At 38.2% G+C, this 23,227-nt stretch overlaps 1 protein-coding gene across 1 annotated transcript in view; it reads right to left on the reverse strand.

Moving 5' to 3' along the window:
- LOC140241101 (formin-binding protein 1-like) overlaps nt 1-23,227 on the reverse strand; it is a 107,195-nt gene extending 83,968 nt beyond the window's left edge. The window contains exon 1 of the mRNA XM_072320868.1: nt 23,045-23,227. Coding sequence (XP_072176969.1) covers nt 23,045-23,068 — 24 coding nt within the window. The 5' untranslated portion in view covers nt 23,069-23,227. The remainder of the gene's footprint in view (nt 1-23,044) is intronic.

The raw sequence follows: 23,227 nt of genomic DNA on the forward strand, positions 1-23,227 counted from the left end.
CTAGAATTATTTATAGAACAGAAAGTTGGAACCATCTTGATCTTCTTGTAGGCTTTTCAAAAAAGAAAAATCTTCCAGATTGCCATCAGAGGCCAACAGAGTTCTTATATGGCGTGATGATTTTGGAAGAGCTGTTAAAGGCCCCCAAAGCAGCTAAAATCAGGAAAACATAGAAATTTCTCTTATTAAACAGCTCTGCTGATTGCATGCATTAAAGCAATTGAACTGATATGGTGAAATTTGATAGCAGAAATAATCCTCAGCATATGACTTGCAAATTTCAAAGTCACACAATTTGTTCATTTTATCATTATCATTCTTTAAAAGGGGTTGTAGCAGGCTGGGGAGAAGGGTTACAGTAGAGGAAACTGTGAACTATAAACAAAATTTTACAATAAATTGTCAACTGACCCCATTTTTCTGGGTTAATTCTTTGGTTTCTGGATGCATGTCAACAAATTTTGGATGTGGTTCAATTTGAAAAACCAAAGATTTGGCGAATGCCAACTAACATCATAATACATTCCTACAAACAATTGACAGATGCAGAGAAGGCTACCATTGCCATGGTCATGGTACAATGTACTTTGTCTCAAAACTTCAATCTGTGGCCTGCTTGCTCCGTTGATATTTTCATAAAGAAAGATCCCCACAAAAAGTTTCTTAAACATTGTACAGCAGAGTAATATTATGCCCAAGCACACTCACAATTATATCTCTGGGAATGATTATCTTCAAAGTGATAGGATTATTTAAATACTGCAATGTTCCGTCACTTCCTCAATCTGAAGCAAACATCATCATCACGGATGTTTGCCCTTTAATCTTTAAGGCTCTCTGAATCTGCCCCCTCCAGATATCAACCCTTTGCCCAATCTCGCAAATCTCCAACTTTCTGTACTCATTGACCTTATTACGTTTTAATCTCAAAGGTTATACACAGTTTGCGAACTGCACACGAGATATGATTCATGTTTGTTTGTTTGTTTGTTTGGATTTTTTTTTTCAGAGTGCTTGATGTCATGATTTTTTTTTTTTTTTTTGAATCCCTGATTCTCTTTATTGTTGTTGTTTTTTTCTGAGTCAATTATCAGGGCTGTGCTGTGAAGGGAAAACACCTGAGAGAAAAGTGACATCTAACACATTGATTCTGATACCAGGAACAAACTTCTTTGTATTACATGAATTGACTTGACAGTGGTATCCGCCATAGAGATTCTATCATCCGATGAAAATGCTGAACTTTTCAACAACAGATGTTTTTGTGAACGGCAGTTGTTTGGAAATTTTTGTGAGTTGATAATTTCAAGCTTTGGGGTCTTCTTGTTCTCATAATTGAAATAAAAAAACAAAAACCAACAAACAAACACACAAATTCAGAAGAAAGTGTGACTTGAAATTGCTTGAAATAAGATCAAATCTCTCCAAGAAGAACAATTCTAGTACACATGTAAGTACTACAGTACTGTGTAGTACTTTACCCACTTGATGCTGTTTGATGCGATCGAGAGCCCACATGTAAATGAAGTTTAAAAAAAAATCATGAAAATTTCGGCATTTACAGTATCATGCTACCTGAAATTTAGCTCAGTAGCTTTTTGGTATGAATCATTATGTAATGAGTCGTGTTTGCAATGGCATACCCATCGCCCCCCTCCCCCCCCCCTCCAAAAAAAAAAAAAAACATTTTAATTTATATGAAAGAACTTTTCATGATTTGTAATAAATCTTGCCATGGCTACAAGAGGCGGAACATATTCCCGTAAAACTTTGATCGTATGTGCAATCTCTCCTTCATCAGTAAATTATAGACGAGATCAGATTGTAATTTAAAGTGTCATTGAGCGAAGGCGATTTCAGCTTTCACCAACACTCATTATGGCTGCTACTGTATTTTTCCCTCTCCCCCCCCCCCAAATTTGGCCAATTGCATGCTTAAAGGGACATCGTCAGCTCATTCATAATGAATATCACAAGTGTGATCCTTTTGCTTAAAAATTCCCATTTCTTGTAAACATGATCAGAGATCAAACATTGAGAAAATTCAGCTCTATGTACAAGTTGTATAACATGCAATTGATGGGTCAAGGGTGACAAACTACTGTAAAATGAGGAATGTTCGTGTGCATTTTAATTTTGCGAATTTCGCGAGAGCCAAGATTCACGAAATCAAAATACCTGTGAAAGTGTACCAACACTATATGCATTGAATGCCAGTGGCAAACTCGCAAAAATTTCATGCCACGAAAAAGGCTGTCAGCTCCAATCCACGAAAATTTCATGCCACGAATATATCGTGTTTTACAGTAACGAGGAATATGACAGAACGGAACATACAGAACACCTCACTAGTGTCACTGTGATATCAAATGGGATGGAGAGTAAAATGCATTAATGTACAATGTACATGTGCATATATCTACACCTCTGTCTCTTTAACTTCGTGTCTCGTGAAGATGAGATGAGCTCGTTCATATTTTTTGTGAACAGCTGGTACATATTTGTACACGGACCTGAAGATTAACATTGAGATTGATAGCACGCTCTGGTGGATTTTAGAGCTGTGCATTATGTGTGAGTCATCCACACATACAAAAAAAAAATAAATAAATAAATAACACACATATTCAAAATGACAGAAGTGTAGAATATTTGTTTATAAATTATGCAGTCAACTTTCCATTAACTGCGCAAGTACAAACACGCACCGTATGCTCATGGGTAATTAAACGTCCCCACAAAACAACGACCTGAACTCAATTTCGACATTTCCAGTCTCGCACAAATGATTGATTTGGTTGGGTAATTTTGACAGTGCTGCGTCAATAAATATCCCACAGATTATATATGCACAGTGCAGGTCAAATATCAATGCACATGTCTCACATGCACTGACTCTCTGAGATTTTACTCCATAAATTCAATTGATAAATTGACATACAAACGTGAATTGTAATTGCACCAGGCTTCGTTCACTGCAATTGATCATTGCGATTTATATCCACCACCCTGTGTTTTTGCTTTTGTTTTCATTGTCCAATCTTTTATTCACTTTAATTACAGTATTAATCTCATTCAAAACTAGATTTTGATTATATAATGTAAGCAACATACACACAAAAACATAACACACACATAGATTGTACACACATAAATAAGTGTAAATATACCCACAAAAAATGAAACATACACATTTTACATTACAGTGTAAACTTCAGCACATGTGCGCTGCATGTATCCATCGACAGCATACCCCCCCCCCTTGTTATGTATGACATTTCCTACAAGACAAAGGCCATTTATTACTATTCACAATGCAACACAGAAACAAAGGGAATTGAGTGCACATGCTTAGTGAGTCCCATGTCAATACTAGACTTTTTACATTCACAATCACTGTGAAAACAGAAACACTCATTCCTACTAGCAGTGAGAAGAGAAAAATAACACAAAGGATGTAAATAACAATGCAGCCTAAGAAAATTGTAAACATGCGTTGTAAAGGCTGGGGTCAGGGCAAAAAGAAAAAGATAAGAACAGAAAAAGAATTGAATAGGGAAAAAAAAGAGAGATGAAATGGAAGAAGGATCACAGAGCTAGGATTGTCATTGTCAATTCATATAACTCTGACTAATGCGGATAGAGTAGTACCAGAGGTTTCATCACATACCGATTATTGCATGTTATTTAAAGCAAGACATAATATTGAAGATTACTTCAGGACTTAGAGTTGGGAGGGCTCTAGCAAGACAGACCGACAGACAGACGGAATAAGAGACAAGAGGAAATAAAGCCATGACAAAGACCCAGCACCGGAGAGGGGGGCGGTGGTCTTTACTCTACGGATCCCCTCCCATCATCCTCACCTCAATCTCCCTCGCCACGGCAACCATCTTGGCAACCTTTGTGTTGGAAGAATCCTTGTCACTGATGACTCATCCCTCCGTGGCATCGCCAAGGAGGAGGGGGGAGATTCCAGGTTAATTCTGCTTGGCTAGCTTTTTGCTCTCCCCGCACATTTCATTGACTGCGAGACAGCCATTCAGTGTACCTCCACGAGCAAGATCAGATTCAATTACTAAAGGAGCATCTATACAGCTACTTCATTATTTTTTTAATGGATTCAGAGGCCTCTGTATATCCACTTTATAATTAATATTTATGGATTCGATAGAAACTTTTCATGGGAAAGTATATTTTGACGATGACTTCTATGTTTGCCTTCATACATGAATCATACTGATACAGTGTACTTCTTCCACTATGAGACTCAATCGTGTGAATTGAAACTCTATAGTAGGCATTGGAACTGTAGTATGATCATATGAAAGCAAAGTGTATGAGTGAGAGCTTGATTTGTATAGGGACGTCATCAACCTGTAATACCTAGAGACCAGCAAAGCATTTTTTTTTTTTTTGAATTTTTGAATGGCAACACAAGGTCCAGAGGTAAAAAATTGCAGGAAGACTGGTTTTCCCTGAAATTGTAGTTGTGAATGGGGACAAACTACACTCTTGCTACATCATAGTGTGAAATCTTGAAATACTGTACACCTACCAGTATTAAAAGGGGAGGGCACATGCTACACTACTGTACATGGTGTACAATGTATGTGTCCTACAAGATGAATGCTTCATGTGCACTCTGGTATTGAGAGCGTAAGAAGGCGAACAGGCGTTGCGCTGACGATTACTCACGACCAAATAAACACCGTGCCGGTGAAGTTTACTGACGGGGAGCGAAGGGAACCGGTCGAGACAAGGCATGAGTGAGAGTGATTGATGGAGATGAGACAGCATTACATTCCCGTCGTAACAGGATCTGACAAATGTGCCGAGCGGAGGCATCTGATGAATGTTTTAAAGTACATTAGCTCTGTTTATGTCAAACTAATTGGCCACATTGGTGGAAGTCAAAAAGAATGATAAGGAGAGAAATGCTATTACATGCACTTCTGGAATGATGCTGTTCAACAACATTGTACAGAACAGGAAAAGTACCTTGGTGGAATAAAAACCAGAAATATTCGCAGCATGACATTTTTGAGAATTAAAGACGGCCTTTTTCGCGGCGTCATTTAATTTTTTTTGAATTTCCTCTGGCATTCAATTCATACACGTGTACACGTACATAGTATAGACAAGAACTTAAGTGTGCATTCTAATTTTGCAGATTTTGGCTCTTGCGAAATTCACAAATTAAAATGCACACAAACATTTCTGGTTTTACAGTAAGCATACATTTCACTACTGTCATGTCTCGTGTACATTATGCAAGTGTTGTATGCACAATAGGATGACTGCTATCCATACAAAATTGTGTGATCATACTTTCCTTCAGGTTGTGTACGTACATGTATACTAAAGTGTACTGTATTGGCAATTTTCTGGTGTCATTTGTTGGACTGCAATATTGATTTGTGAATGTATGACGGAATTTCTGATCCATAATAAAAGTCACTTTTGATTATCAAAATGATGGGAACAATGCTATATCAATTAAAAGAAATACATACTGATGTACATGCATGTCATAAGCTGACATTTCCACAATATGCCAATAAAATTACTGATTTGCTGTCAAAAACAATGGTAATCTGTTGATACACACTTGTGTGCTTTTTGGACTACTGTATACAACTTTGTATATGGGTTGACATGTGCATCAATTCATTCACATGAAATGAATATATTGTGCTTGGCCAGAATATAAACAGACACCCACAAGATAGACAATTTATGATAAATGAGCCTGAAAGTCAGGCTACCGGTACCATAAATCTCTCAACCACTGACAAAGTTGGCACATCAACATGGCTTGATGTAATTAATTTGCAATCAATACTACGGCATGGGAACACTTACAGTATTACAGTAGGCTACAGTTGTATGTACAGTATGACACTCCCCAACCGCCACATCGCCAAGTCCACAACCCTATTTCCCCCTTTCTACCAGTACCATTTCATTATGCCTCATTTGCATTGCAGGCATTTAAAAGCCCTAGGAGTGGTATTACATAACAGTGTTGGTTTGTGCGCCCTCCCTGCTGATGTGCTAATTACTGTCTAGCATGATACAGTTGTGTGCCAGTCCAATGTCCACTGATGAACCCTGGGGTGCACTTGAATAGATCTCTAATTTCAGCCAGGACGTTAAGTACATAGTAGGGCCTACAATGTGAAGTACAAACTGTACATTGTGACTTGGGTCAATGAATGATTGCTTGCTTTTAAAAATCCATCTTCTGCAAAACTAATGTCAGAAAGCACAATGAATCATTGGATTATGCTATGCTGGAATAAGAGGACATTTTTATTTGGGAGGCCATTCAAAGAATTCCTCGGACTAATATCAGGAAAGAAAATGGCTGTCAAATACTGGATATATTGGGATACATATCAATATTATCATGAATCACACGAAATACAAAAATCTCTGCCTTTTCCTTTTCATTATCATTTGGCATCATTTACTTTCATATTGCAATCACTATGAAAAAAGAAAATGTACGTAGATTTCTTTGAAAAACATCACAAACAAAGATTATCTCATTAAATAGCATCATTACAACCCTCTGCACTACAAATGGCTAACATGACAAACGATGTTTGCTTCAAGATACTGTGTGCTTGTGTGGGACATGGGCCAGTTCAGATTGTGTTTATCTGGTACGGTAGTGAAGAAACTTGGGCAAACAATCGGCCACACCTTCACAGTGTATCAGACCTTTAATCAACATGACTCACTCATTTTGTATTGGAATGCTTTAAATGGTTAACTAATACAGTGCATTACAAAATATAATGCATTTTAACCAAACAACACAAACACGTATCAAAGACTATACTCATTATTAAAAGCAATCACATTTCAAGTTTGTACAGTAGGGACCTTTCCAAACCTACCGCAAAAATTCACCAAGTCAAAAAAACAGGTTAAAGGATATCATCATCATTGATTACTTTGTAGAAGTACTGTAGCAGTCCTACAATTACATGCAGTGTTCATGGCAGTAGCAGTTTAACTCATGTACATTATGTATTCACCATTATAATTACCATCATAATCCCAATATCATCTTCATTATCTTAAATCATTATCATTATCATAATCATCATCACTGCCAATACAATCATGATCATTTGTATTTACAGCTCCTTTGTCACAGATTCTCCATAGCACGATTAATGCTGTAATGTACATACAGTGTACGTATTATTACATTTCCACATGAATTACATTTTTTGGGCTGTTCTCATACTTTGAGACAAAAACACAGTTTCTATTCAAGTCCGTATTGTTTCTAAGTTTGCTATGTACACATACAAATATGTACAAGGTAGTATCAATAGAAAATATGATAATAATAATTCCTGAACATGTGAACTATTTATGATTTTCTGCTGTACTCTCTGATCTACTTTGACCCTATCTCTAGCTCCATTCCCTGCCTCTTGCATGCTACATGTAATATTTGCTGTGGGTTTGCCTGTCTGGGTTTTTTCCCCTCCCCCTCCCCCCCCCCCCCCGAATCTTAATTCAATTTGTTGCCAATAACAATACAATTCCTGTTTTGAATAGACGCTACATCACCGCGCTATATTGGTATCGTGACATCATCCGATTTTGAGTCATCTGCGAAGTGTCATGGAGACACGCTGCTAGAGATTCCTACACAAACCACCGAACGAGATGCACAATGTATGGCTCTATAGGACGGGCAAATCCCACCGCTACCATAATTTGTGAGGTGTGTATCACTGAGAGAAAATTAACAGTGTACACTGTAGATCTCACATTGACATAATAAAGAGAGAAAACACCCCAAAAAAATGTAAAAAAAAAAATTAAGCAAAAGATACAGTAAATGAAACCACAATTCCATGTGTTACACATTTCTTCCACATACCAGAATTAGCATTTGGGCAAGGGTTCCTACAGTGCAAGCCTAAAAACCTGCAATTGACCATTTGATTCAATTCACTTGTTACAAATAGGTGTACCTGTGTATTAGGCAATGAGTTTGGTTGCCTGAGGTAAGCTGGCGAGTGGGTTCATTTTACCCTGCCATTATGTACTGTGCATAATTTACATTCTTATGTATATTAAACAAAATAAAGCTTGCATTAATGTTAGCCCTAACGCAAGTGGCGATCGGCACTGTATTAATTTTTTTATTACAAAATTTATGATTGCTTTGCATTCGTGAGTCTGCATTACAATGTAGTTTAGTAATCATGCATCATGTACAGCTGTATGTCATAGCAGATATCCTTGCATACATTTATTGATTATGTTTGTCCGAGTATGGCTTGCAACTGAAAATATTATGTCGCTGATCTGGTTGCTCTTTAAGAAACCATCTTCCCCTTGCCCTCACTACTGTCATTCCTCCTTCTCCCTTCCATTATAAAAGACTTTAAAAACTAATGTTGCCTTCAGTGAAGGTTACACAGGATGCTTGTTGTTAGACGTGTGCTGTGAATGACTGTTCTGAATAAAGAAAACCGTGAAATTATAAACAGGCCAAGTTTACTGAAATTGGCTCGGCATCAAAAAAAAAAAAAAAAAAGGCAAAAAAAGATCATGAGACTGCTGTCACCCTAACAATATCACACACAACACATTGCAAATGCTGGCACACACATCACATACATGTAGTATATTATGCATGTCATACAAGTATCGCAGGTCCATATGGCACATTTTGGCTACAAAATCATTCTCTATTTTGGAAACTGGCCTATAATAATAACTTGGGAAAATTGGCTGTTCCACTTTTGGCCTTTTTCTTCTGCGTAGTTCAGCTCTGTTGTGTTCTGGATTAATGCAGTGTTTGTCATTGCTCTTGAGCCAGGCTGCAACCACAAAGTTTGAGATCCCTTGAACAGTGATCCCATACAAGGTTTGAAAGCAAACAGATAGCACTACATAGAGTCACAAATTCAGTAGCCAATTAATGCAGTACCGCAGACTCATCCCCCCCCCCCCCCCACCCCGGCATGACTTCAAATTGACTTCTTCCGCCAATGTTCTATGAGGAAGTATTCCATTCATAATTCAAGCTGTGCAGATGCCTACAAAATCCACCAAATCATGAACAGAGAAAGACTGTTTTACTTCAATGCTAATGTACTTTGCTTTTGGATCATTCTCCATCTAGAGACACATTATTGAAGACATTGTATGAAAGTACTACATTTGTTGCTATTAAAAAAGGGCAACTCTACAACGACCTCCTAATGACTCAATGACTATGAAGGTACACTTTTGTACTGTAGGACAAATCACAAATGGTGCGGTCAGTTTATTTTACTGGTACTGTACATTGTACAGCATATATACAATGTAGGTTTGTAGAGCAAGTGGCACATGGTTGCCTTTTTCTAGATACCAAAAATTGTCTTCCTTTCAAACAGAAGCACATAAAATAACCTAAAAACAGAACAGATGTACATGTACAAAGAGCTCTTTTGAGTCGAGACATCAAACAAAACAAGACATTAAAAAAAATCACAAAATGTTTGTCATGCATGTTATCTAGTTCTAGTTAAATGCATAAGTTGAGATCATGCCCTACTTTTATACCCTTGCACAAGTGTGTATGTACATTGTACTACATGCCAGACGGTCATGTAGGTGGGCTTTACATGACAGCCAATTATCAAAGAAGTGTAGTACAGTAGGAGGGAGACTCATATCAACTTGAACACAAGATGATTACTTTCATTTAACTTTGAGCTCTGTAGAAACACCTGAACATGACTCTATGGGGCTGTTTATATTCATCACACATTACACAACAGTGGGAGGCTGGGGGGATTGGCTGGCTATATTAAAAGCGAACTTTGTGTGTATGGTAGCTACAGTTGTACCAACATGATGCCATTTGTGTGTATTACATGTATATATCCTGTATACCATCTTAATTTTGTATAGTGACTTCCTGCTTTCACAGACCACACCATGCATGTGAATGGCAGCAGAAAAGGAAGAGAACATGCTTTGTACGAAGAGGAAGCCAAAACTATCTAGAGTAAAATTAGGATGGCCTGATCTAATTGAGATACAACAAGCAGATCGTGGAAAGTTCAATCTAATTATGCCTATAGTGATGCTGACGCAGAAATGATGTACATGTATGCAGGTGTTCGAGGACTGCTCCTTTAAAAAAAATCTGTAAATTGTATCCAAAGACATCTCAGTGTAAGCCGTGTTTAAGCAATAAAAATTTGACAGTCTCTCTACTGCGCTAATGAACAGTAAACTAAATATTGGGTTCCTGACAAATTTATGGTAACATGCTTCAAGCACATGTACCAATTTGCAGCATATAACTTACAATTTTAAACAATAATTAATGCATAATAACCTGCGAGTCATACACATGTAAACGTACCGGTACAAGTGTACACTGAGGGCCTTCTACTGTACACGTACAACAATGTACTTGTGTATTCACCATTGTATGTATATTGGGCATACAATGTATTAAACAATAACTGTATCTAGCCTCTACAATCAGTATTTATAAAATTCTTACCTTGACAAAATAATTAATTTGCTGGGGGTGTAACATTTTCTACGGAACTAAATCATTAGCAAATTTTCTCCATTTTCATTTTTCCTAGAGTGCCTTCTACCATGCGGGCACAATGTAAATCTGTAGGCCTATATTTATAACATGATGAGATTCAACCTTCACATTTATCAAGCGATGCCACCACTTCGAAATTAAACTCACAGGCACAGACAAAGGACCCTGTAGAATAATGTAGTTGCTATGAGTCACCACAAAGCAATTATGCACAGAGATAAAGAAAAAAAAAAGAAAAGATAGAGAGAGAGAGAGAAGATACTGGAATGGATTCACACACAACATAAAGTATTAAGAGATTTGCTCCGAGGTGTTGACTGAGAGGGGGTGGAGGTGGGGGTGTAAAGCGTACCGATAGGTGAGGAGGTGTCATGTCATTCCACCTTATGTCCTAGTCCTAATAAATATTAATGCAATGAACACAGGGGATTTACAATTTTGCATCATGGCTAAGTGTTCCCTGCAGCTACACTGTAGAGTCACAAAAAAATAAAATGCTGGCCTGAAGTTCACTTTGACCATGGTATTAAAAGTCAGGTTAAACTTTGACGTGTTATCACACAAACTCATCATTATGAGAAACTGACAAGGAATGCATGGTATCTGTAGACATGCACACTGTACACACGCACACTGTACGGTACACATCTTGTGAATCAACAATCACTGCACAGATCAAATTTCACACTTTGCAATGGACGGCAAAAGATATGAATCATCTGTACACTGGCCATCATACTAGTATGTACATTGTAAGTGTGTAAGGTCACTGGTAATGGTCTCTAGAATACACCTGATCACTCAGTCAATCTACAGTATACAGAGGTTCAGAAAAGTACCATACATTTCTGTTCCAAAGTAATTTCAGCACACTGGGCTCTTTTAAGCTTGCCTGGATCATAGACTATGCAGCTGAGAGTTGAGGCTGCAGACTTTACTTCAGCAGAGTAATATGTATGAGGTCAGTTAGCCATTGATTGCACCTGAAAGGTGTTTGTAAATACATACACTGTACAATGTATCCTGTACGTATTCTCTCCCCCCCCCCCCCCCTCATACTATTCACAATTTACAACCTACGGTACATTTATCAGAGTACAGTGTACATCTTTCACAAAGAGATTAAACTACAAAACCCTATCCTCTCCACCCTACAATAGATAATCTTGTCTGAAATCTACTGCATTCCACACAAGGCTCTCTGTTACACAACACTACCTACAAGTAAACTCTTGAGAGAAAATCTCTAGATGCAGTGTGGCACATGCATAGAATACTGTGCAGTACTCCTCAACTTGCTTTTAAAGTACACGATGTGGCCCTCCAGACAAGCTTCAATTGCGTTATAAATACAACATGCATAAAATTAGAATTTATATGAAGAAACCAAAATTGTTTGGAAGAACTTTCTCCTTACCAGCAGTCCCACCCTCATGATGCTTTCGTCAAAGGATCTACATGCAAAACAGCAGTAAATCATTTCTATGATGACTTGATACCCCGATATTAACCTCCTATGATCAGATATCAAATGATCGCCGAGAGATTTAAGCACTTTATGACAGTCTACAGTACTTTATGTTACATTTAAATACACTCCATTGATTCAATCTACCCATTGTGCCATGATATCAGAGTTACAAGAATTAATGGCAGAACGACAACAACAACAACAACAACAACAAAACATATGGACAAATGTTTATGAGGACATTAGGCTATTATAGAAAATTGAACTTTCAATGAGCTGGCTTGGTTTAGATTGAGCAAGCACGAAAAAAAAAAAAAAAGTTAGGCTAAGTGGTCCATAATAAGCCAGTTCGGAATTCCACTTTGCGCATGAGCAGAAACAAGGTCATTCAGACCAACAGGCATGATGGCTTTTAAATTCACTTGGATAAGCATCTGTGATGTACAGTGTAATGATTATGAAATTCATGTAATCCTTATACAATGCCGCTTGCCAGCACATCCACCTGACAGCAAAAGTGGTATTTGGCAATATCAATAGATAAGAGATTGTCAATACATCCAATGCAAAATAATGAAATGGATGCTTTCTCAAGTGTTAACTGACAGATCATTCTGCTCATCTGGTCTACGCAAGTTTATTCTTTGTTTGAACAGGATTGATGAATCCCATAAATTGTTACGTACATTTATTGTAAAGCTTATGCATTATGTCGCTCTAAAAACGAGTGGAGTGCCCCTGACCAACTGAGAAAAAAGAAAGGTCATTCATACTAATGTGCCCATGAGCTAACTCTGAACTGGCTTATTGTGTACTCTAAGTACTGTGTATCCTAATGAAGTAGAAATTCTCTTTGATGTTGAGTGCAATACATAGTCACAGTACACATCTGCAACCTAAAAATATTAAAAGCGAGTTGCACAAATTAACCAACTACTGTAATTTTGAAAAATATGCAATGATTCAGTGATAGCCATGTTATAGCATGATAAAGGCCATTCACGTATTAAGATCATGATTTTCAAGTATGAATTTACCAAAAAGTGAAAGTTTTTTTTTTTTGTGTATTTGTATGTTTTATTGATTTTCTTGATTACTAACAATACAGATTACACAATAATTATGAACATATGAAACAAAAAATATAAAAAGTGAAAGTTGATATTAAACTATATACTCGTCTCTGATTTTCCTTTGAGAAATGACATAGATCTCTCTTTCAATTCACATTTTGAACACATTTCCTCAAATGATGTACAGTACAACTGTACCAGAGCAGCCATAATATGCACTCCTGGTTTCAATATACCCTGAGAGAAGACAGACCTTCGTAATGAGCTGCATGCTCAATTGTCATTGAATACAGGGCCAAGCGACCACTGTCTCTCACACACACAAACACACAGACACACATTATGTACAATGTACCTCATGTCCAGGGTTGGGATATACATGTACTTTGCAAAGGCACAGTGCACGGTCTGTGAATAACTCTATGGTACCTACTCTCCACAATGCAGAAATTATACCAGTAGCAAACACACAACAGCAATACGAGTGCAAGATTATGCATATTATGGTCTCCACCAGTAGGCGAGTATTCCCCAAATGCATCAGCATGCATACCACTAGTTTACCCTGTAATAACTGCAAAACCAGAAATTTTTGCATGCATTAACTACTGTACATGTACAATGAATTTTGCGAGAGCAAAGATTTGCAAAATTAAAATGCACAAGAAAGCTCCTCTGAATCGAATGCCTGTGGCAGACTGCGTAAATTTCATGCCACAAAAAAAAAAAGAAGAAAATGGGCCACAGGCTCCAATGAATGAAAAATTTCATGCTGTGAATGATTCCGGTTTTATGCACTTGTCAATGTAATGACGCACCCCACTACCCCCGGACATGGGTGCGTCATGGTCATTTTTTGACTGACCACACGGGGTTTTTGACGGACACCACAGTCACTTTTTTGACGGACAAAACGCTGCAAGTGACGAACACCACAGTCACTTTTTTGACGGACAACACGTTGAAAGTGACGAACACCAAAGTCACTTTTTTGACGGACATCCTCGGTACATTTGACGCACCCCCGAAAATACTGAAACGATTTTTGCATACGTTTTATTCAAGCAATTTCATTTTCTTTTGGTTCGTAAACATAATTTGTCAAAGTTTCGGCAAGTTTCCCTTACCCTGGCCCTGTAAGCACCGTACCGTCATTCACCGTACATCACGCTGCATGCTACGATACTAGTATTCCGTACATTTGTAGTGTGTATTCTGTGCATGCAATCCATACATGACAATCACATGTGTGCAGATGCGCTGTGTGTGCGCGGCCATTGCTAGTCCGGTGGATGCATACTGCAGCGCAGTGTCGCGCGTCTCGTCGGGCTAATCCCGCGAGCAGAAAATGGCATGCGGCAGGCAGTTTCTTCTGCTGCCGCTTCTTTTACTGTCAAAAATTCGCCTTTGTCACCACAGAACATTATTTAGAAAATGTGAGGAGAAAGGGTGGCTTTTAAATTATTTGTTTGCCAGATTCTGGCAAGCATTTTCCCCTCTTATTCCAAAACGCTTCCCGACTTTCACTTGCCGCGGGAAAACGCTCACTGTAATTTCACTCGCGGTACTATACGGTACTGGTAGCGTGCAAAAATGCGTGCAGTTTTCCATAGCAAGTGACGCACCCCTCGGTTCAGAATAATGCGTGTTATTTTCCATAGCCAAGTGACGTACCATGACGCATCCCTCGGTCAAAAATTTGACCGACAATGATGGGATTTTGACGCACCCCTCGGTCAAAAATTTGACGGACAAAGCTGGTAAAATGACGAACATCTGGGTCACAAATTTGACGGACCAAACGAGGAAATGACGCACCCATGTCCGGGGGTAGTGGGGTGAGTCATTACATTGACAAGTGCATTACAGTAGTAAAGGTACGGTAGTGTGTTGCACATTATTGTACAAGCGCATACAGATGTGGGCAAATTGTACACTGTACATACACCTGTACTGTATTGTAGATTACCTGCGTAGTCTATTTTGTTTGGTCATTGCCAAAATATCTACAGGTATTCTATTGTAATAATTCATAATTTTGCAGAGAAAATGTACATATTTTTTTTCTTATGTATCAATCAGGACACGTTTGGCAATGTGAAATCAAAATGGGTTGAGGTAAGAGTACTGGCTCAGATGGTCTTTTGACAATGCGATCTACTGTACAGTACATTCTCATCATACAATTTGTATTCGAACAAGCCACACGTACAGTACAATGTATGGCTATTAAGTACTGGCATAAAAAGAAATTCCACTTTTGTGTGGACGAAAGTACGTACATGTAGTTCCATGTTTTAATCACCAAACTTTGAGTCTCCGAAGCATGCATACAGTTGTACTTCATGCTCTTTAAATGCTTATTGGCCCCAAAAGATAGTGTAATTTGATTCAGCATCATTGCTGACATGGTTAAACTCCACGGACACGGACTACCAATGTATAGCTGTGAGCAGTAGTCATGGAACCACATCATCACTAGACATTCAGAATCAGTATACAGCTGTACGTACATTAGCATAAGCACTCCAGCATAAACTAAATTGTACTTTATTGCTCAACCTTACCAGCACAATGTTTTATATTTGTCATGTGACCACGAGATAAAAGTCATGTGTTGAAATCAACATGTACATTGTAATACATTGTATTTTGAACCTTTCATGAAGCTGTCCATATCTTATGGTATACATTGTATAATGTACATGATAGAGAATTTTTTAACGCATCTGTAACAGTCACATCCCTACTCAAATGAATTGAGTAAAAACCAAACAAACAAAACAAGAGTAATTTCATTACCATTTGATGATTGCCAATTTGACCTGTACATGGAGTATCAAACTGCAGAGTTGCACGTTGCATTTAAATATGGGATTTAAAAACAAAATGGGATTATGATGTTAGGGATAGAAACAACCAATATAAACATTTGAATCAGTACATTGTATAATTAATGTTAAGTATTGTGTAATAATAAACAAAATGTGAACAACAGTTGTAATAAGAATGTTTCCAGACTTAACTGTCAACAGACTTCATGGTTTATTGAGAAAACAGTGATCTCCTTTCTATTTTAGGCTTTATTGCAAAAATTTTATGTGATAGGATGTTTTGTGATACTAACTGTACTACAGTGTACACTATGCAACAAATGTGATATCTTGAACACTTTTAGAATCACTACTCCCAAAGGTTAACAGGACCTTTAAGGTTAAATCCTACAAGGGCTTGTGTATTCAGGAGCACTCTGGCCCGGAAGCAAACAGTAGAAGGTTCCGGGATGTGGCCACTGAATTCTGCTTTCCTCTCCGTCACCACAAAAGTTGATTTCCTCTGTGACATGAACATGTAGGCCTACTAGTTACTTCCACACCCTCACTGCCAACTGATCAACACATTGGAGATGACGATACATGACATACTGTACAGGATGCAACCATGTCTAGACTTCCCTGCCTCTGTCTTACACCACTCCAGAAGTCAAACTTAATACTTTGTAATCATACACTCAAGCTGGTGGCCTGCAGTGAGTCTGTTTAAAGCTTGATCTATATACATGACGTACATTTTTTTTTGTAATTACACTATTAAAGTAGATCTAATGATAAAATTTGCTTCAGGCTTCAGCAGGCAACTTATCAATTCAGTATTTGTGAATAAATAAAATAGACTCTTTTAAGAAAAGAAGTACGGCCATTGGAAAGTCACACGGTCATTAAGTCATTTAAAGCCACAACGGGAGACCATTGGTTGTGCATGTTGTACACAGGGCACCATTTGTAGTGAAAGGTCTCCTCCACAAGGACCATTGCGCAGTTTGACCCGTGGGCAGGTCTGAGCTATAAACCCATGAACAACTGGAAGTTGCATTTGTCATCTCTGGAGAAGTTTGCATCTCTGGCTCAAATGCATAACTTGCGAGTGCATTTTTTTCCCCCCTTTTTTGCATTTTAGAAACGTATTTCCAACCCTGTAATTGAAACAGCTTTGTGTGCCCAAATCTCCCTGAATATTGTTTGGAAACCTTATATGGTAGCCCTACTACATATCGACCACCCTTATTGAAACCGACCGCGTATAATTCGCGCACTGAACACTTACACGTAGTACGCACTTCTCTGCGCGCAAAGCACATAAAAATGGATTGGCTTTGAATGTAGATGAGGATGGTGTGGGAAAACGCGATAATTCACTGTTCATTAATGGTTTTAATCAAGGACAAAATTTCGAATGAATATTTTCACCGAATCGTAATGACAGCACAATGTAATGTCTATGGAAGTTTCTAAAAGGCTTCTAAAAAGCTTCGTACAACATGGTGTTCAATACAACTCGGTTTGCGTGCATTGTCAATGCAAAAACAGCGGTCGATCCTAAAAACGCGATTTACCGCTGGGAGCTGAAACGAGGCCACGCAAGTTCGTCGGTGATATTTTTGCACTGAAACTTCGAATCGAAAAGGGAACAACAGCATTTGATAGAGCTGGATTTTCTCAATCACGTAGGTCAAGTTTTTTACGTGAATTTCAGTGTTAAATATTCTTATCAAGCAAATAAACATTAGGCGGTCGATTAGTAGTAGGTCCAACCATACATTGTAGATTCTATGCCAGAAGGGAGTTGATAAATGCACCCTTTGACACAGATCTATAGCTGCAGACAGTAAATTTTGCTCTTCCCTGCTGCAAAGTCTGATGCAGAAAGACTCAAATGGAGAGGAACTCAAATGTGACTGCAAGCCATAACTCAAAAGAATTTCAGGAATGCACGGAATGTTGAAGCAGATCCCAGACCTTGGATAGCCATCCACTTTAGCTATTGTACAATCATGATGCAACTGGATTCCTCTTAATCATATATTTCTGATAAATAGGTTCGTATGATGGGATGGACAGTTGGGGCTACCCATAATGCATTGCCTTGAGTATCCATCCGGGGATGATCATCTCAAACTTCCTGTCATTAAGATGGCTCTTCGTTTTGGGTTACAAATCTCAAACGCTGAACAGGAAAGAAAATGACCAGTACAATGTACACAACTACAGGGTACATTTTGAAATAATAGTGGGTCTGGGAGAAAAAAAGAAAGAAAGAAAGAAAGAAAACCCCAGAAATACTGTGCATACAACATGTAAATGTGAACAGCACATTGAACAACAATATGAATGAATAGCATGTTTTCCATCTAGAGTGATTTCATTATATCACACACACAAACACACACAAAACCATCATCTTGATGACCAGCAGCCATGGATTCCATTTAAAATGGAATCCATGTACACTGTAGGCCAATATTGTATACACCGAATATTTTGTGAGGTTTTGATTTTTGCGAATTTCGCGAGTCGGGTGCTATTCGCGAAATTACAGACATGCGAAAATATTGACTCTGATCCTGATGTGAATGTGACGTATGCGTGTACACATCTCCGTTCAGTACAGGACTCCACAATCGCGAATTTAACCACTCGCAAAATTGTTGGGGATTCTCGATTCGCGAAAATTTAGACTCGCAAAATATATGGCGTATACAGTACATGTACGTGTAGGCCTATTTCTTCAGCCAGAAATGTGAATCCGTCCTGGCACACTCCAGATTTAACATCTCCAATGCCTGTTAAATATTTCCTTATTCAGGAAGTGTTCCGTGTTCACTTCTGGCCAGTTTATTTCCCCTCAAGTGAAAGGCATACATGTATAATTTGTAACATAATGCTTGTACTCGTAATGGGCAACTGGTATCAACATGCTGCAGACACAGTGCAGCAGTGCAGAAATGAATGGGAGTCTGACGAACATAGACAACCATAAGTAATCAGATACAATGCGTCCTTTGAACAGAGACAGATTCAGATGCTGGCAGATATGAACAACATGAATACAGCTCATGTGTAAGAGCAACATCTTTAAAAAATGGACAGGTGGTAGAGTATTCATCTACGTTGCTATAAATAGTTTGTGTACTTTTTGTATGCTTCATAAATGTACATTGTACAAGTGTGCATTTTCAGTATTTGAGAGCTGACTCACACGAGAGATCATTTTGTTGATGGCTGTAGGCCACATAAAAATTATTGTGTTATTGGGAGTTGGTATGTCCAATGACATCGATACATTATATCATTCTGTATAAATTAGAATTTTGTTTGCATTACAATGTACCATGCAGAAAATAACTGCGCTGAACTTGTTCCAACATTAAACTTTATACATGTACTTGTGCGGTAATACGGTGTCAACTTCTTCTTGCTTGCACAGGTTTTCTGTATTAATCAAGACAACCAATCTCAAGATTCTGAATGTAGAATATTAGTGTATAAGCCGTTATATATTCGTGTGTATATTTTGGCCAATGAAGAGGTCAAGGGCATCTTTGTGAGATGTTGTTTTCGTGAATTAACAATGAGGCTATCATAAATGCACTATTACCCCAGTGCGTGGTGACATTTTCGCATGTTGTTGAATTCACAGTCGAACAGTAATTTGCAAAATTCACAAAAATTAAACCCTCATGAAAAATCTTTGTACAGTATCTTGATGAACCAATCTGTTTTGCCTCTTCTCTGTAATTGGTAAAAGGCAAAATACAAAAGGTGAAAGCATCAAACTGCCTTGCCACACCAGAGGTAGAAAATATTTTGACTCGATTGTAGTCATGCAGACATGTACAGATTTTTGGACATGATGTCGAGTGTACACACAGGGAACCATTGTCCACTCTAATACTGTACATTTAGGCTTTTTGATAGATTTTTGTGATTATACTTTCTACAAGCAAAGTAATGCTAAACCAATCTTTTTTTTTTCCTTTAAGACCTTCAAAATATTCTGTTATCACATAAAATTCTTCAAATTTACAAGATATAAACTACATTTGTACAATGTGTTCATACTGTAAAGTTCTCTCTATTCCCAAACTATTAGAATTAAAGGGTATTTGGAATGTCAGAAATTATATCAGAAAGGAACATGTTGCCCTAATTCATCCCCCTTAAAAAAAAAAAAAACTCAGCAATAACAAAAACAAATCGAGGTAATCTAATTAGTCAAGCATATTAAATGAAAGAGTTCATGGACTTTAAATGTCAGTTTGTTACTGGGTGATCCATCAAAGTCTACAAATCTTCAGTCATTGCATGATCAATCACTCGCATCAGGTCAACAGCACATCAAATAACACAGATTGTGCAGTTATTCTTGTACCACAACTACGTATCAGATGGGTTGTATTAAATGTACCGTACAAGGCTTAAAAGAACCATTGATCATCTATACTGTACGTCCATCACCAACCCACACATCCCACTTCCAGACAAGGCTCAGACATTATTTCCTGCCCTTTGTTTCATCTCTCCCCCTCTCTCTCTTTCTCACTCACTCTCTCTCTGTCTGTCTCCTTCTCACTCACACTCTTAATTTAAAGACAATACATTTCATTGTATTATGAGATTAGGTTTTAATCCATGCAAGCTGTAAATGGCAACAGTGCTGCCCCCTTGTGTTTGTGACTGCGAATGATGTCAGTTGCTACGGGTGGCTTCCCCTCCGATTTAATCTCGTCGGCCAAGGCTTGCTGGGCTGGGATGGTCCGTGTGACTATTTGTGGTGTGATGTGTGCTCTGTTGTAGTGTGTCTTGTTGCAGGGATTATGAGGGCATTCAAGCCCTCTATCTTCTGATGATTACACACACATTGGGGTATCAAGCACCTATAGGAAGGAATACCTCCAGATTGTATTGTGCTTTGTGTATTTAATCAAGGTGTCTTGCTCTCTGCAGCGTCATTACACATCTGTACATTTCAGTGTACTGACTGTGTGAGCATCTTATACAGAGCTCTTTTTCTACAGACCTCAACTTTCAACAAGAAACAGTGTACATGTAGCTAAAGAGGACAAATTATGCAATTTTATGCCCAAATATGTTTGGGTGAAGTTCTGCTGTACTCAAGAAATGTCTAGCTCCACAAAAACAAACAGCCAAGTACTAGTACATTTGTAGATAATTCAAAAAATGAAATTAAAACAGAATGAATACTGTAAAAGTGGATAGGGTACATTTGTGTAATTTTTCACACCTTGGCTGGGTAAGATGATTTTTGCATACGTTTTTAATTCTGTGAAATCAAGACATACATTCAATACTGGAACATACAATTGTAAGTACAACAAGCCAAAATAATAGTGTGCTTTTACTTTTGCGTTCATTTCTGGTTGTGTGAAATGCACGAAAATTTCCTCTTTCATAGTACAATGTACATTTACTATTCATCTTTATTGTGTGACACTTCACTGTGTGAGCTAATGTGTATGTGTGATTAGCATTAATATGCTCATTCTGAACCTTAACCATATTTTCCCTGAGAAATGTTCTTAATATTGTACATTTCCCCAGACATGATGAATAGTGAACCATTTTGGCACATTCATGTACTGCATCATTTGCAGGCACAGAAAGTATCACAAGTCAGCCTTCACGCAACTAAATACTATAGTTACTACTGTACCTGTTTACACCTTTTTTTTGGGGGGGGGGGTGGGGGGGGGGTGGGGCTTGAGGGATTTCCGTGGTGCACTGGTGGTAATAATTGCGACTGAAAGATCAGTCTGTATCTGGTCTCCGGGGATATGTTGCGCGGAAACTGCATCTACAATGTATAGACCAGTAGCTTCACAGATCCCCTCATCAATTAAAATAGAGCGATCATGTCATAAAAATAAGACTCCTCTGGACAGACAGATCTTCCTGTCTAGTACAAGTAGTATAGTAATCAGTGACCATCTACATTTGTACCATGCTTTTTATTGTATGGTAGCCCTACTACATATCGACCACCTTCTTTTAAACCGACCGCGTATAATTTGCGCACTGAACACTTAGTACGCACTTCTCTGCGCGCAAAGCACATAAAAATGGATTGGCTTTGAATGAGTGATGAGGATGGTGTGGGAAAACGCGATAATTCACCGTTCATTAATAGTTTTAATCAAGGACAAAATTTCGAATGAATATTTTCACCGAATTGTGATGACAGCACAATGTAATGTCTATGGAAGTTTCTAAAAAGCTTCGTAGACGTTTTCTACAACACGGTGTTCAATACAACTCGGTTTGCGTGCATTGTCAATGCAAAAACAGCGGTCGATCCTAATAACAAGATTTACCGCAGGGAGCTGAAACGAGGCCACGCTAGTTCGTCTGCGATATTTTTACACTGAAACTTTGAATCGAAAAGGGAACAACAGCATTTGATAGAGCTGGATTTTCTCAATCACGTAGGTCAAGTTTTTTACGTGAATTTCAGTGTCAAATATTCTTATCAAGCAAATAAACATTAGGCGGTCAATGAGTAGTAGGTCCAACCCTACTTGGTACGCGCAGCCCTTAAAAATTTGAAAATTTTAGTGTTGTTGTTGTTTCTGTATGAGTATGACTAACACTGTTAGATCTACATTTTGTAAATTGTACGTACACTGTACAGTGAACATTCAATAAATAATGTGGTCTAACGAGCAACATCATAGTTCCAATTCTTTCTCCGCCCACATGGATAATGCCCATGCCATGGTTGTAGACGATAGTGGCAGGTATCAAGTGAGTGGTGGTGTGAGGTCTAGAAAACTCTTTACGATCAACACTCAACATGCAGTATCATCCACATACACACACACTTCCAAAGGGTTCACACAGCGTGCGTAGGCTCTATTGGATTGATTATCATCATTGCAGATCCCCTTTCATTATCACTAGGGCCTACACAGTCTACCGTGTGACCAGTGAGTTACCCGTCCCCTTTATTATCATTCATTCATTGATGATCGCAATATCGTATTCGTAGTGCAGATCAACAGAGCCTCACACACAGCGGTCACATCGCATTCTTCCATTTACTTACCCACAGATCGGTTCCCCAACTCATGATTGCTCTCTTTTTCTCAGTATTCCAACATAAAGAAGAACATCCAATACTAGCAGGATTTCGTGTCACAAGTTTAGTCACCGTACGTTACGCCCGCTCACTCAAGAACCGCACATATCCACCCCAATGATTACCGTACATCTATTTCCCTTTTCACCA

Source organism: Diadema setosum, chromosome 17, assembly GCF_964275005.1.
Source record: "Diadema setosum chromosome 17, eeDiaSeto1, whole genome shotgun sequence".
In the NCBI taxonomy this organism is placed as follows: Eukaryota; Metazoa; Echinodermata; class Echinoidea; order Diadematoida; family Diadematidae; genus Diadema; species Diadema setosum.